Source organism: Bison bison, unplaced genomic scaffold, assembly GCF_000754665.1.
Source record: "Bison bison bison isolate TAMUID 2011002044 unplaced genomic scaffold, Bison_UMD1.0 scf7180017864368, whole genome shotgun sequence".
Taxonomy (NCBI): domain Eukaryota; kingdom Metazoa; phylum Chordata; class Mammalia; order Artiodactyla; family Bovidae; genus Bison; species Bison bison.
This window is the reverse complement of record NW_011494940.1, coordinates 1,642,529-1,657,510: the sequence shown is the minus strand read 5'-3', so window position 1 is coordinate 1,657,510 and position 14,982 is coordinate 1,642,529. Positions and strand designations below refer to the sequence as shown.

At 44.0% G+C, this 14,982-nt stretch overlaps 2 protein-coding genes across 2 annotated transcripts in view; one reads left to right on the top strand and one right to left on the bottom strand.

Moving 5' to 3' along the window:
- The window catches only part of FAM161B (family with sequence similarity 161, member B), a 13,403-nt gene extending 12,543 nt beyond the window's left edge, over positions 1-860 (bottom strand). The window contains exon 1 of the mRNA XM_010855772.1: positions 710-860. Within this exon, the coding sequence (XP_010854074.1) occupies positions 710-763 (54 nt within the window). The 5' untranslated portion in view covers positions 764-860. The remainder of the gene's footprint in view (positions 1-709) is intronic.
- Positions 861-1,032: 172 nt separating this feature from the next.
- COQ6 (coenzyme Q6 monooxygenase) overlaps positions 1,033-14,982 on the top strand; it is a 14,812-nt gene continuing 862 nt past the window's right edge. Inside the window, exons 1-11 of the mRNA XM_010855771.1 lie at positions 1,033-1,279; positions 8,294-8,428; positions 9,801-9,859; positions 10,165-10,288; positions 12,038-12,168; positions 12,863-12,970; positions 13,061-13,123; positions 13,320-13,427; positions 14,409-14,611; positions 14,687-14,802; positions 14,971-14,981. Coding sequence (XP_010854073.1) covers positions 1,114-1,279; positions 8,294-8,428; positions 9,801-9,859; positions 10,165-10,288; positions 12,038-12,168; positions 12,863-12,970; positions 13,061-13,123; positions 13,320-13,427; positions 14,409-14,611; positions 14,687-14,802; positions 14,971-14,981 — 1,224 coding nt within the window. The 5' untranslated portion in view covers positions 1,033-1,113. The remainder of the gene's footprint in view (positions 1,280-8,293; positions 8,429-9,800; positions 9,860-10,164; positions 10,289-12,037; positions 12,169-12,862; positions 12,971-13,060; positions 13,124-13,319; positions 13,428-14,408; positions 14,612-14,686; positions 14,803-14,970; position 14,982) is intronic.

The following is a 14,982-nucleotide window of genomic DNA, read 5'->3' as shown; positions in this document are numbered from 1 at the left end:
CATCCCCACTCCTCAAGCCCTGAGACCACCAATTTACTTTCTGTCTCTGAATTTGGAGGGTTTCCCTGAAAGTTGGTAAAGAATCCGCCTGCAATGCAGGAGACCCCGGTTCAATTCCTGGGTCGTGAAGATCTCCTGAAGAAGGGATAGGCTACCCACTCCAGTATTCTGGGGCTTCCCTTGTGGCTCAGCTGGTAAAGAATCCGCCTGCAATGCGGGAGATCTGACTTTAATCCCTGGGTTCGGAAGGTCCCCTGGAGAAGGGAAAGGCTACCCACTTCAGTATTCTGGCCTGGAGAATTCCATGGACTGTAAAGTCCATAGAGTCGTAAAGAGTCGGACACGACTGAGCTACTGTCACTTCACTTAACTTCTGAATTTGGGGGCAAATTTCTTAATCTTTCTGTGCCTGTTTTCTCCTCTATAATACAAAATGGAGACAACAATCCTGGAGGTGGTTGAAACGATAAGCGAAAACTGAGGGTCACCGCTACGATTCTATGAAGAGCCTGACGCAAGGCGCAAGCGGTTCAAGTCCCGGAGTTAAGAGCCCGCCTTCACGTCTGCAAACAGTGCGGGCTAGAATCCCACGCCCCGGTGACACTCCCCGGTCGTCTGTCTCCAAGGCAACGTTTCAAACAGCTCCCTCTCTCAGGGTTTCCTTTCCGGGGTGCAGACCTGATCCCTCTCCTTCTTTTTCTCCCCTCACCTGATGGTTCCACTGAGCGCCGCCGGAGGCTCCTGCAGACCTCCCCACGGTCATCTCCTCAGCCGGGTAGAGAGACAAACGGCGGTGACAGCGACGGTGACAGCGGCGGTGGAGGCGCAGGAGGCTCGGCTCAGGTTCCGCCCCTTTCTAGCGTGGGCCTCTGATTGGCTCCCAGGCTGATACTCGAACCATTCCCCTCCACAGGAAGCCTCTCTTCTATCCCGCCCAGGCAGGGAGGGCTCGCTTTCTGATTGGCCTATTCTCTCCGTGCTTTATACTTCCGGTTTTAAGATCTTCGCTCTAGCGGCCGGTGATTGGACGGCTGGTCTCCGGAAGTGCTGCCTAAGGCGGGTCTGTTCAGTTCAGTTCGGCTCAGTCGCTCAGATACGGCTCAGGTCAGCGCCATGGCGGCCCAGTTGGCTAGAGTCCGGTGGGGCGCTGTCTTTGCCGCTGCCCAGAAGGGCCCGCGGGTCTCCTGCCGGAGGTGGGCTGGCGCCTCGGCGGACAACGTGTACGATGTGGTGGTGTCGGGGGGAGGCCTGGTAGGCGCCGCTATGGCTTGTGCCTTAGGTAAGCGCATCTCCAGGCCGGTATTTGCGGGGAGCGAGGCCGTGAAGGAATGATGAGTGTGGGAGCCCTGGCACTGTTTGCCCAGAGCCTTAGTGTTGCACACCTTGTGGTCCATTCCTTGCCCAGAGGAAGCGCAGGACCCCGGGGGCAAACGTTTGTTCCTTCAGAATTCCGAAGGGTCAAAAGTGGGAGGGACCGTAAGAGTCTTTCCAACACGTGGAGACACAGACCCGCCCAGGGTTATTTCGGTCTGGACACCGAAGTCATCGGGCAGTTGTCGACTGAGCTAGGTTAGGCGTTTTTCTTGTTGATGTTTTTTACACCGCTTCATTGAGATATAGTTTGCATACCATAAACTTCACCCACTTAAAAGCATATAATGTAATGATTTTTAGTTTATTCCTAGAGCTGTGCAGCCATCGCCACAATGAATCTTAGAACATTTTTATCACCGCCCCCCCAAAGAAGCGCGAACCCGTTAGTAGTCACTGCCCATGCAGCCCGCCGTCTCCCCCATCTCCTCCACCGTAGTACCCTAGGCAACCACTCATGTACTTTTTCATCTCTATAGATTGGCTTTTTCAGGACTTTTTCATATACGTGGAATCTGCTTAATGTTTTCAGGAATCATCCAGGTTGCAGCATATGCCAGTGTGTGCGTGCTCAGTCGCCTCCTAGTGTTTGCGACCCCATGAACTGTCGCCTGCTAGGCTTCTTTATCCATGGGACTTTCCTGGCAAGAATACTGGAATGGGTCGCCATGCCCTCCTCCAGCGGATCTTCCCAACCCAGAGATCGATCGAACCCGAGTCTCCTGCATTGCAGGCGGATTCTTTGCTGCTGAGCCACGAGGGGAAGCCCTGCGTGTGCCAGTAATTTGTTTCTTTTTATTGCCAAATAGTAAATAATAGTATTTTAATAAACAAAATAGCGTATTTTGTTTATTCATTCACCAAGTGATAGACATTTGAGTCGTTTTCACTTTGGAGCTATAACAAATAATGCTGCTAATCACTTCTTGTACATACTTTTGTTTGTGTAAACATGTATTTTTGGTTATCTTGGATATAATCTTAGAAGTGGATTTTCTGGGTCATTTGGTAAACTCTGCTTAACTTTTTGAAGAACTACCAGTGTTCTAGAGGGGCTGCACCATTTTACATTCCCACCAGCAATAAACGAGAGGTCTCATTTCTCCACATCCTGGACAGCACTGTACTGTCTTTTTGTCACTAGTTATAATAGTGAGTGTGAGGTGCTGTCTCCTGGTTTTGATCTGTATTTCCCTAATGAATAATGGTGACTATTCTTTCATGTGTTTATTGGTTATTTGTGTATCTTCTTTGGAGAAATGTCTGTTCAGAACCTTTGCCCATTTCTAAATTGGACTATTTGTCTTTTTATTATTGAGTTGTGTTTTTTATATTGGATTGGCCAAAAAGTTCGTTTAGGGTTTCCATAACCTCTTACGGAAAAACCTGAATGATTCTTTTGGCCAAGTCAGTATATTCTGGGTACAAGCCCCTTATCAGATACATGATTTGCAGATGTGTTCTCCCAATTTGGGAATTGTTTTCTCACTTTCTTGATGGTGTCCTTGGAAGCACAGAAGTTTTTAATTTTGATGAAGTCCAGCTTATCAATCTCTTACCACTTTTACTTTTGGTATCATGTCTATGCAATCATTACCAAACCTCAAATCAGGAAGATTCGCTCCTGTGTTTTCTTCTAAGAGTTTTATAGTTTTAGTTGTTACATTTCAGCCTGTGATCTACTTTGAGTCCAACATTTGCTTTTTCCACGTATAATTTAGACTGCTCTTACCTTCTGAAGTAGATGTTTTCATCTTTTATATGAAGAAACTTGCTTAGCAAGATTAGGTAATGACCAGAGTCTCACACCAGGCAGAGACAGAATTTGAACCTAGGCTAACAAATTCTTCTGCTTTTAACAATTGTACAGTGACTTTCAGAAATTGGATTTGAGTTTTCTGGCTTCCATGGTGGCTCAGATGGTAAAGAAACTGCCTGCAATGTAGGAGACCCGGGCTTGATTCCTAAGTTGGGAAGATCCCCTGGAGAAGGAAATGGCAATCCACTTCAGTATTCTTGCCTGGAGAATCCCAGAATTGACAGAGGAGCCTGACGGGCTACAGTCCATGGGGTCATAAGAGTCAGACACGACTTAGTGACTAAACCACCACCACCAGTATTCTTGCCTAGAGAATTCATGGACAGAGGAGCCTGACGGGCTGTAGTCGATGGGATCACAAAGAATCAGACACAACTGAACAACTAACACTCATTTTTCAATAATGAGAAAGTCTTTGTTGATTTCAGCGTGGGGTGATAGTCACATTTTCCCTAGCAAGTGGGGAAGTTTCCTCTTCTAGGCGACTGGTGGCAAACAGTGCTTTATATAAGCTAATGGGCTTGAGTCTCAAAAACATTTTGTAAAATACAGTTATCAGCACTTGATATAAGCATCTTTTAAAAGTATCTTGCATATACTTTTTTTTCTCTGTGCCAAGCAGCTTGTGGAATCTTAGACCCCAACCAAAGGTTGAAACCTGGGCCTGGCAGTGAGAGCTCCAAGTCCTAACTGTTGGACTGCCAGGGAATTCCCTATATTCCCACAGTTTGAGAACAAGAAACAGAGAAGAGCTTAATTGTCTTGTAGTGACTTTACCTCTTAACTTTTTATACAATTTTGTATGATATGTACTTGAAAAGGTTTTTAGTCTTACTGAGTTTTTGCTAATTTAATTAATATTTGGTGTTGTGCTATTTTCTTTGTTTAGTTTTTTTCCCTTCCTGTTTTGTTCTCTTTCTCACCCCATTTGCCCACATCCCAAGGATGGAAAGTTTTTATAAGCGTAGAGAATTCTGTATTGTAATTGTTCATTTTTCTGTTTTTTTTTTTTTTTTCCATAAAAGTATAAATTCCTAAATTCAAGGCTGACTTTAAGCAGATACCTGCAAAACAATTCTCTGTGTAAGTTTACGAAAGAGAGCTCATAGGCTGAATACACCAGGTTATGAGTCGCTGCCTCTAAGTAAGTCAAACCTACCAAGCGTAGGTTTTCCCTAAAAAATTCACACACCAGCTAATTTCCTGTTTTAAAAGCTCAGAGAAAGTACTCAATGTTAAAACATGAAAATTGAAGCCCAGTAGGAGATTTGTAAGTCTTTGGTACAATTTATTCAGTGAGCAAGCCTCTACTTTTTTCATATAAAATATAAACAGAGTAAGGAGACTCTGTCCTTGGGCAGGTCCTGCTGAGTCAAGTAAACAAGCTGCTTGAGATTTTGTGCTTGCTAGTGTCTCCCCTCGGAGAAGGCAATGGCACCCCACTCCAGTGTTCTTGCCTGGAGAATCCCAAGGATGGGAAGCCTGGTGGGCTGCCGTCTATGGGGTCGCACAGAGTCTGACACGACTAAAGCAACTTAGCAGCAGCAGCAGTGTCTCCCCTTGATCATCATGGCCTGTATACCCAAAAGTATTCTTGTTAATAGTTTATATGGTGATCAACTTTTACATTTTGACATCCACTTAATCTTGGATAGCTGCTTTAAAAATGAAAATTGTGGAGAAGGAAATGGCAACCCACTCCAGTACTCTTGCCTGGAGAATCCCATGGATGCAGGAGCCTGGTGGGCTGCCATCTATGGGGTCGCACAGAGTTGGACATGACTGAAGCGACTTAGCAGCAGCAGCAGCAGATACTTAGAGACAGATCTGTTTTCACACAGGGTATAGAGAACTCCAGGGAGGTTGTGTTTGCCTTCTTTCCCCTTGTGCATTTGGCTTCTATGTTTCTGGCATGTTTGGGTGTTTGCTTTGCTCATGTTAGGCAGTGGGATAATTGACATTCTCTGCACAAAGATTTTAAGTTTTAAATTACTGTGTGGGTACAACATCCACCCTTCTCTCGCCCACTCTCACACCTGGAAACCTGATGGAACTGTGCTGTCTTGAGACCCTGGCAGAAAAATCATTTTAACTTCTAGTAAATTGAGGAAGGCTCACATATCTGAGTACTGGTATACTGAGGCCTCATCATCAACTGGAAATTATTGTTAAGAATATATACACCTTGGGATTTCCCTGTGGCCCAGGGGTTAAGAATCTGCCTGGCAATGCAAGGACATGGGTTCAATTGCTGGTCCAGGAAGATTCCACATGCTGTGAGGCGACTAAGCCCATGTGCTGCAATTAAGACCCAATGCAACCAAATATGTGAATAAATAAATACTAAAAATAAAAAAAAAATAAAAATAAAAAAATGAAAATTGTCCATGGCCTCTTCACATTTCCCTATACACCAGTTTATGTTTTCCTTGATTCTTCTTTAAACTCACATTAGTTTATGTTTTAGGCTTGAAATGTCTATTTCCCTCTCAGCATTGTTACTTGTAAATTATATTCTCCAGTAATTTTTTTCCAAGAGAGTTTCCTAAAACAATGATATTAAATAGCTAAAAATAAAATACTGAAAAATAAAGTATTGACCCTGACTATTTTATGTGCTTGGAGATCTTTTTTTTTTTTGACCAAAGAAAATTTATAAAGTACATAGTGTTATGTATGTATTTGTAGGTGATGAAAGCTAGAAACTGTGAGAGCTGGGATTAAAATCCAGAGTTTCTAATTTTCATTTCCAGTCCAATGATTGTTTTAAATAAGAAGGAAACTTCCTTTAAAGGAAGTTAAAGGATGAAGTGACAGGTCTCCATATGAGATTGCATGTATTTAAATCCTCGGTCTTATCTCTAATTCTATCTGGGTAGAATTGTATAAATTACTCACAATTTCTGTACATTGATTTTTCTCATCTCTTAAATTAGGACAGAATAGCTTTTTATTCTTCATAAAATTATGGTATGGATTATATCAGAAGAATACTATAGTAAACCATATATAATTGCACCAGGCATATGCTACGCTAAGTCACTTCAGTCGTGTCCGACTCTGTGTGACCCCATAGACGGCAGCCCACCAGGCTCCCCCGTCCCTGGGATTCTCCAGGCAAGAACACAGGAGTGGGTTGCCATTTCCTTCTCTAATGCATGAAAGTGAAAGTGAAGTCGCTCAGTCGTGTCTGACTCTTAGCGACCCCATGGACTGCAGCCTACCAGGCTCCTCCGTCCATGGGATTTTCCAGGCAAGAATACTGGAGTGGGGTGCCATTGCCTTCTCCTGCACCAGGCATATAGGAGTTAGTAAACATTAGCAGTGATGATAATGATAATAGTGATTCTATGGAACTTTGCTTTTAGATATCCAGGAAAAAGTAAACTATTAATATAATAATCTTGTTATTCATAAAATTGACAAATTATTATGGCACGAGGTTGTCATTTGATAAAACTAACTTGGATTCTTTATAGAGTGAAATGATTTCAAGGTTAAAATTTAGATATTCACCTATAATTCATAATTTCATTTAATTCAATCAACAGCTAAGTTATATATGTTTATGCTTAAACATTATAGAGGCTATAATGATATTATAGCCTAAAATACGTATTTTCATTATTTTTTTTCTACTTCTATTCCCCTGGACAAATATGGGATTGAAATCTGACTCTTCCTAAATGTTTTCTGGTCTGTCATTGAACAAAAATGTCTGTTAAGACATTGAGTATCTCTTTGTGGGTTGAGGAGATAACAGCATATACTCCTGGGGACAATATTGCAATAAGAAAAGAATTCCTAGCCCCCAAGGAGTTTAGAATCCAGCAAAAGGGAATGATCTGTAAATAACGAACAGAAGGAAAACTGAGATGAAAGCTACCCTGGAGGAACAAGGAACTGACCTCTCCTGGGGGCGGAGGTGTGCGGGCTTGGTATGAAGAACACTGCTGTGGAGGCGAGGCTTCAGCGAGAAGGCTCCACAGGGAGCAGGTGGCGGAGGCTTTCGGTGCGGGAGCGGCTACTGTTAGATCAAGGCCGGGAGAAGTGAAGGACCAGAAACCACCCGCTCTGCTGAGCGTGGCCATGGCCGGGGCTCCCATCCTTCAGAGCAGAACCGCTGCAGCACGGCAGGGGGCGCCATGCCGAGCTGGTGGGTTCAGCGCTGCTCACTTCCTTTTCCACTGGAGCTGTCCTTGATTTTCACCCTTTCTTTGTTGTCTGTTACAATAGCGCCTTTTTTTTTTTTTTGGTCATTTACATTTCAAAATAAAAAGAGGGATCAAGGTTTGTGGGGTTTCCCTGACCATTACTAAGTAAAACCTGCAGAGTTCTCTCTGGTAATTCCATCACAGGTGTTTTCTCCTTTCTTGGAAGTGCAGCTCACTGCTTATCTTTTTCTCTGCACCTTTTTCTGAGGCACTGTGGAGGGTCTTGTGTCTGTGCTAGTCACCCAGTACCAAAGTCTCCAAGTCCTCTTTTTACTTCACTATAAAGATGTTTTAGGACCGGAGTTTTCGGCACCACTGGTGTATTTTTTTGGCTCTCTTTTCTTTTATAAGCTCTTTTATCTTTGACTTAATCCTACTGCTGCTGCTGCTGCTAAGTCGCTTCAGTTGTGTCCGACTCTGTGCGGCCCCATAGACGGCAGCCCACCAGGCTGCGCCTTCCCTGGGATTCTCCTGAGGCCACAGTGAATTTTGTTTGTTAGCTTTATTTTTCTGTTGAACAGGATTTGTAATTTTTAGTGACTTCATACTTTTAAGGTTGTAACTATCTGGTATTCAAACACTGCTGCCTTCCTTCCTTTTTCTTTTCTAGGACATTTTATTCCCTTGTTACGGGTTATGCCATTATTTGCTTCTTTGCAGGGTTTGGTCTGGAGAGTTCTTATTGCCACGAGCAGGGTGGTTTACATGACTGAAAAGGTGCTGTATGTTACTGCTTAGGACTCCGTATGGTGTTCCCTTTTTATGTGTCCTGTAAGAAATTTGTATCCTAAGCACTAAGGAATTACTTAATATGATACTTCTCTTGGAAATGAGAGAATAAATTGATTTTTCTAAAATGATACAGCATTTTGTTTCTTCTTTTTTTTAGGACATGATATTCACTTTTGTGACAAGAAAATACTGTTGTTAGAAGCAGGTCCAAAGAAAGTGCTGGAGAAATTGCCAGAAACTTACAGCAACAGAGTCAGCTCCATCTCCCCTGGCTCTGCAACCCTTCTCAGTAGTGAGTAAAAGATCCTCTGTCACTGTGCCAGCCTCCTGTCTTGACTTTCCAGGATGTCCTGTAGGGCAGAGTCAGCGGGGCACCTGGCAAGGAGGGAGCTCACCGAGATGCCTGGGAGAGGAGGGTAGGGGTGGTAAGTCTAGTATGTAGCTGAAGATCCCAAGAATTGTTCATGTGTCCACTTCCGGTCTGAGAAGACTTCCAGCAGACATGTGGGTCCATGTGGACATCATTTGTGATGTTGGGTCATTATAAATCGGTGGAATTGAAACTATATGAACTAATTGTGACCCTTCACTTGGTGCCAGCATCCTCTTTATTCCCAGAGTCAGCTGTCTGTGGGGCTGGGGAGCCTGAATGCTAAATGCTTTTAGGGTGTAGATGGGTGTGTGCACGGGTAGCACATCGTCTTCAGGTCTCTGCCAGATGTTGCTCCCTCAAGCCAGCCTGTGTGGAACCATCCCATCTAAAATGAGACTCTTGCATCATTCCCTAGCCCCTTATACCGCTTTATTTTTCTTTATGACACTTAGTAACTGATACTATGATTTTTTTGGGGGGGTTGTCTATCTTTCCAGCTAGAATGTCAGCTGCTTAAGGGCTGAGGTTTGTCTGGTTTCCCACTTTGTGCTCAGTACCTAGAAGTGTATCCGGCACATAGTAAGTGCTCAGTAAATATCTCAATGAATGAATTGCTTTGGTTCTCTAGATTTAAACAAAGAATCATCTTTATCCAGGGAGTTTGTAACCTCAGTGGGCTTCCCTGGTGCCTCGGACAGTAAAGAATCTGCCTGCAGTGAGGGAGACCTGGGTTCAGTCCTTGGGAAGATTCCCCTGAAGAAGGGGATGGCAGTCCACTTCAGTATTCTTTTTTTTTTTTTTTCACTTCAGTATTCTTGCCTGGAGAATTCCATGGACAGAGGAGCCTGATGGGCTAAAGTCCATGCGGTCACAAAGAGTCAGACAGGACTGAGTGACTAACACTTTGTAACCTCAGTAGGTTGATTTTTGTAACACTTTTTTTGTAACTCAGTAGGATTTTGTAACTCAGTAGGATGACTTTGTAACCTTTAGTAGGATGGTGAAGAGAAAGTACAATATGGATTTTAATTTCCTTTATTATTTCTCTCTCTTAATGTGGTTTGACCTTTGATCATGAAAGCTGGGTCTTTTTTCATGCTCTGTAATCAGAGCTGGGAAACAGTAGCTTAGCTCCTAGCACCAAACAGGGTAGAAGTGGTGAGTATTTCTCTATTATTGAACACTGAGAACAATCTCTCACTTAACAGGAAGAAGGGACAAAGGGAGACCCAGGGCGGCTGTAGGTCCCATGAGGTTGCTCTGGTCTGTATGTAGCTCTTTTCTCTCGTAGGTTTTGGTGCCTGGGACCACATCTGCAACATGCGATGCAGAGCCTTTCGGCGAATGCAGGTGCCTCCTTTTTCACTTTTGGCAAGATCTTTCGGTCTGTCTTGAGTTAAAATAGTGGAGTACACATTCTCCAGGTTTTCTGTAAATGTGGGAAGAATTCAGGCAGAGTTTACACTCTGTCTCAGGAAGTAGGAGGGAAGCATTCACAAGAGAATTTTCTTCTTACTGTACGTCTCCTGCCAGAGGGACTGATACCTTGGGGTGGTTCTGCTTCAGTCCCTTGGGAAAGCGGTGCTCAGTTTCTGATTAGAGTAATGCCTCCTTTTCCCTGGCTTGTAGTACATGCTCTCCCTTTGTGTTTCCAGGTGTGGGATGCCTGCTCAGAGGCCTTGATAATGTTCGATAAGGATAATTTAGATGACATGGGCTATATAGTGGAGAACGATGTCATCATGCATGCTCTCACTAAGCAGCTGGAGGCTGTGTCAGGTGAGGCCCCTGACTCTCCCATCTTCCAGTCACTCTTTGGAAGGAGAACTGGCTTAGAATTATTCTTGGACTTACTGGAAGGATCCCTCCTACAGATACTGATGTTCACCATAAAGAAGCCCTCTGAGGGTTATTTCAGGGTGGTTCTTCCTCTCTCTTTTTAAAACAGCTTTACTCAGGTATGGCTTACATACCAGTAAGTGTACACCCATTCTAAGTGTACAATTCAGTGACTTTCTGTTTTTCAGAATTTGCCTTTTCTGGACATTTCATTTAAGTAGACTTATACAATGTGTATTTTTTGTGTCTGACTTCTCTCCCTGAATATATTTTTGGATTTATTCATGTTGTAGCATGATTCAGTGCTCCAGTCTCATGCGCATGTATTACACTTGGTTTATCCATCATCAGCTGATGGACATTGGTTGTTTCCACTTTTTCGTGGTTGTGAATACAGCTAGGGACATTTGTGTGCAAGTTTTTGTGTGTATATACGGTTTATTTCTTCTGGGTGGATACTTAGGACTAGAATTGCTGGGTCATGTAATAATTCTATGTTTAACATTTTCATAAATTGCCAAACTTGAAAGAGGCTGTACCATGTCACTTTACTGCCAACAAATTTAAGAATTCCAATTTCTCCGCCCCTTGCCAAAACTTATTCCCCTTAACCTTTCTTTTTTTTTTTTTAATAGCCATCCTAGTAACTGTGAGGTGGTGTCTCATAGTTTTGATTGTATTTACCTGATGACTAATAATGTTGAGTGTCTTTTCAGATGCTTGTTGGCTATTTGTGTATTTTTTTTGGAGAAGTGTCTATGCAAAATCTTTTGCCCATTTAGAACTAGATTGTCTTTTATTTTTTTAGTTATAAGGGTTCTTTGTGTAGTCTGGGTATAAATTCCCCATATATATATATATGTTTTTTAGATATTTTGGGGTTCTGGAGGGAGAAAAATTGGAAGCGACTTAAATTTAAATGCTTTTTGATATGAGATAATGGTTCATCCATGGAGTGAACTTCCATGTAGTTTTAAAAGATAACTTAGATCTAATAGTCACTTAGAAACATGTCCCACAATTTACTGGTGAAAAAAAGTCTGTGTTGTATGATCCCACGTGTATGTGTGTGTGTGAGGGGGAATGGTGTTTGTGCATGCACAAACATAGGAAATTACCTGGAAAGCAACAGAGCAAAGCTTTAACTGTAGCTATATCTGAGTGGTATGATTAAAGGTGATTCTCCCCCACCCCCCCTCTTAAACCTGTATTTGCAGTTCAGACTTTTACACCAAGTAAAAGTAATAAACATATAATTTTTATGATCAGAAAAGTAAAATGTCTTCCGGGGGAAGGAAAACCTTATGAAATCTAGAACCTGTTTGAGCCTGTGGTATTCCCCACCCTGTTTGCTCTGAAAGCACATGTGGGTTCATTTGGACATAGAGTGAAAAAGACTAGAGGAGCGAGAGTGTGGGGAGAAAGGAGCGCCTGGCAGGAGATAAGTCAGTGAGATATCTCCCCTCACACACACACCGATTCAGCCTTGTGGCCTCTGTCTTTTATTAGCTCTTAGACCATAACATTGATGACATGGGTTTTTTTTTAAGGTCTTTACCTTTCTTATTTAGGAGTCAATGATAAGATAAAGATAAGCTGTCTTGCAACCTTGCTTTATTTACTGAGTTTTTTCCTCAGCCTGCGGGCCAACTGTCTAATGTTTTGTCTTCTCTCTTCTGACCTCCCTAGACCAAGTGACCGTTCTCTACAAGAGCAAAGCAGTCAGCTATACCTGGCCTTATCCGTTTTCCATGGCAGACTCCAGCCCTTGGGTTCATATTACCCTAGGTGATGGCAGAACCCTCCAGACCAAATTGTTGGTAGTTGAAGATTCTTATTTTGCCAGGGGTCTTGCATATCCACATCTTATTAGAGTCTGTGGTCTCTTGTTTTAGATCTTAGCTATAGTTGAAGTTGATTTGAGGCAAAGCTTTTGGCTATAAGGACCTGGACCCACTCAGACCAGCTCCAGTTAGGATGGCCCTATTGTAAATGCTGTACAGGAGGCAATCTCTCAGACCATCATATGTCTTGAAATAAAGGATAGCTGGCCTAACAGGGACAGGAATCAGAGGGTCAGAAAATGAGCCCTTTCTCTACCTCTCAGGAATCCTGCAGTCACTCATCTCGCATCTCCCATTTTTTTTCTCTTCCTGATCATTAGCTTCCCTTTTTGCATGGCAGCCATTCTCAGCCTTACATCAGGACTGTTCAGCTCCAGTGTCTGCTTTACTGCTTTCTAGTTCAGTATGAAGAGACTTTGGCTGAGTTTAACCTATGGCTGGCCCTTTGTGGGTCAGATGTCCAGCTATGGTCTGTTCATTGAAGCTGGGATTGCTTATGTAGGGCTTCTCCTCTAGGGGCTGGGAGTAACATAGGTAAGAGTTGGCTGCCCCAGATGGGCTTGCCAACAGTTGGAACTAGAGAAAACTTTCAGGAGGCAGGGACAACCTTCTGGAGTAGTTTTGTTAATTAAGAGGTTGGCAGACTCAGCAGGCTCTTGTCTGCGCGCAGATTGGTGCAGACGGTCACAACTCAGGAGTGCGGCAGGCTGCAGGAATCCGGAATGTTAGCTGGAACTATGACCAATCCGCTGTCGTGGCTACTCTGCATTTATCAGAGGTAAGATCCTGAGCCCACTCTCGGTAGCCTTGCTCATGCCTAACTGGTACCGGGCACTTCTGACAAGGACTCTTCTCCTGTGTGTTGTAGGCCACCGAAAACAATGTAGCTTGGCAGAGATTTCTCCCCTCTGGGCCCATTGCTCTGCTTCCGGTAAGAAGTCCTTCTGGCTTGTCTTCTTAAACATGTCAACTCTTCTCCTTTTAGAACCTCACTCCACTCAGCCTTTTGCTAGTTGCAAGGGACTATGCCCAGACTAGCTTTGTTACCCCTTCTTATCGTCCCTCGCACCTGAGAGCTCTTAGGAACAGAAGTGTCAGCCCTTGGCATTGATGTTCTTTCGACACAGCTCTCAGACACTTTGAGTTCCTTGGTTTGGTCCACATCCCATGAACATGCAGCAGAGCTGGTCAGCATGGAAGAGGAGGAGTTTGTGGATGCCATTAACTCCGCCTTTGTGAGTATCACCTGCCGATGATGTGTTGCGGGGATAGATCCAGAAAGGTGGTTCTGAGTAAGAAGAAAGGAATAATCAACACACTGCCCCTTTGGACCTGTACCACTTGATCTGGATTACATGGGGGAGAGGCTTCAGGAAAATGTGAAACCACAGAAATTGGCTTGTGTGCACTTCTGAGCGTCGTGGGCTGCTGCTCTGCTGACCGAAACAGCTGCCTGTGTGGAAGTTACTTGGATAAGTAACTTTTTTTGAAGTGATAATACTTTGATAATTTTTAACAGAAGCCAGCAAGAGCAAAAGGAACTAAACGTACTAAAGGGGCTTCCAAGGTAATGATGAGCCTTTCTGGGTCACTTAGTATATGTTCCTGGCATAAGGCCTTTGCAGTGCATTCGTTCAGCAAGTTATGAGTGCTGCTACGTAGATGGCGCTGGAGGTAGACAAGTGAGATACAGCCCCTGCTTTCAGGAAGCTCAAGAGTGAGGAAGGACACAGAAATGAGTTAGGATCCAGTGTAGAGTTTGCATAGGATGCTATACTATGGAGCTTGGAGGAGAACAACAGACACAGAGGACGGTTTGGAGGGAGGTTTACAAAGCGATGGTAGCTTCTGGACACTCCTAGGTGTTACCCTGGTGAACTAGAATTGAGGGGACATTCTAAGCAGAGGGGTGTGTGGAATCAAGAGCATGCTGTAGAGAGAGCTGCTTTGTGGCTGGCATGTGCATTTTGAGGGTTAGGAATGGTGAAAGATGAAGCTCAGAGGTAGGCAGGGGCGGCTTATGAGCAGTTTGACTTGATCCTACAGCTTGTGGGGAATGACGGGGAATTGCATTTTGCATTCATTTGAGGGGCTTGTCACTTGTGGTACCACTACCCATGGCTGTGGTTATAAAATGCTTGCCTTGTTGAATGTTTTAATTCCCCGCTGGAATTGCTGATGAACTTTCACTTTATTTTGTGGTCGATACTACTCAGTGGAGTGATGTGAACCACACAGACTTCATCGACTCAGCTGGCTCCATGCTGCAGTCCGCAGTTGCCTTTCTGAAGCCCACTAGAGTCTCAGCTCGCCAGCTGCCCCCCAGTGTCGCCAGGGTGGACGCCAAAAGCCGAGTCCTGTTTCCTCTTGGGTTGGGACACGCTGCTGAGTACGTCCGGCCTCGGCTGGCCCTCATTGGGTAAGATAGTAACAGCAGAGCCGCTCCCTTTTCCCTCTGGCTGAAGGCCACACCTGAACTCTGCTTTATTCTTAGGGATGCAGCCCACAGGGTCCATCCACTTGCAGGACAAGGTGTCAACATGGGCTTTGGGGATATCTCCAGTTTGCTCCATCACCTCAGTACTGCAGCCTTCAATGGCAAAGACTTAGGTAAGGATTCAGTGTACCTTGGAGAAGTATCCCAAGCTCATATAATATGGGAAGATTAGGAAAATGACTCCTCAGGAGCCAGATAGAGTGGGCATAAATGCATCTGGTTTGCTAGGAAAGAAAACAGCACTGCAGAATTAGGGAGGTAACCTTGCCTTTTCCCTCCAGGCTCCATGAGCC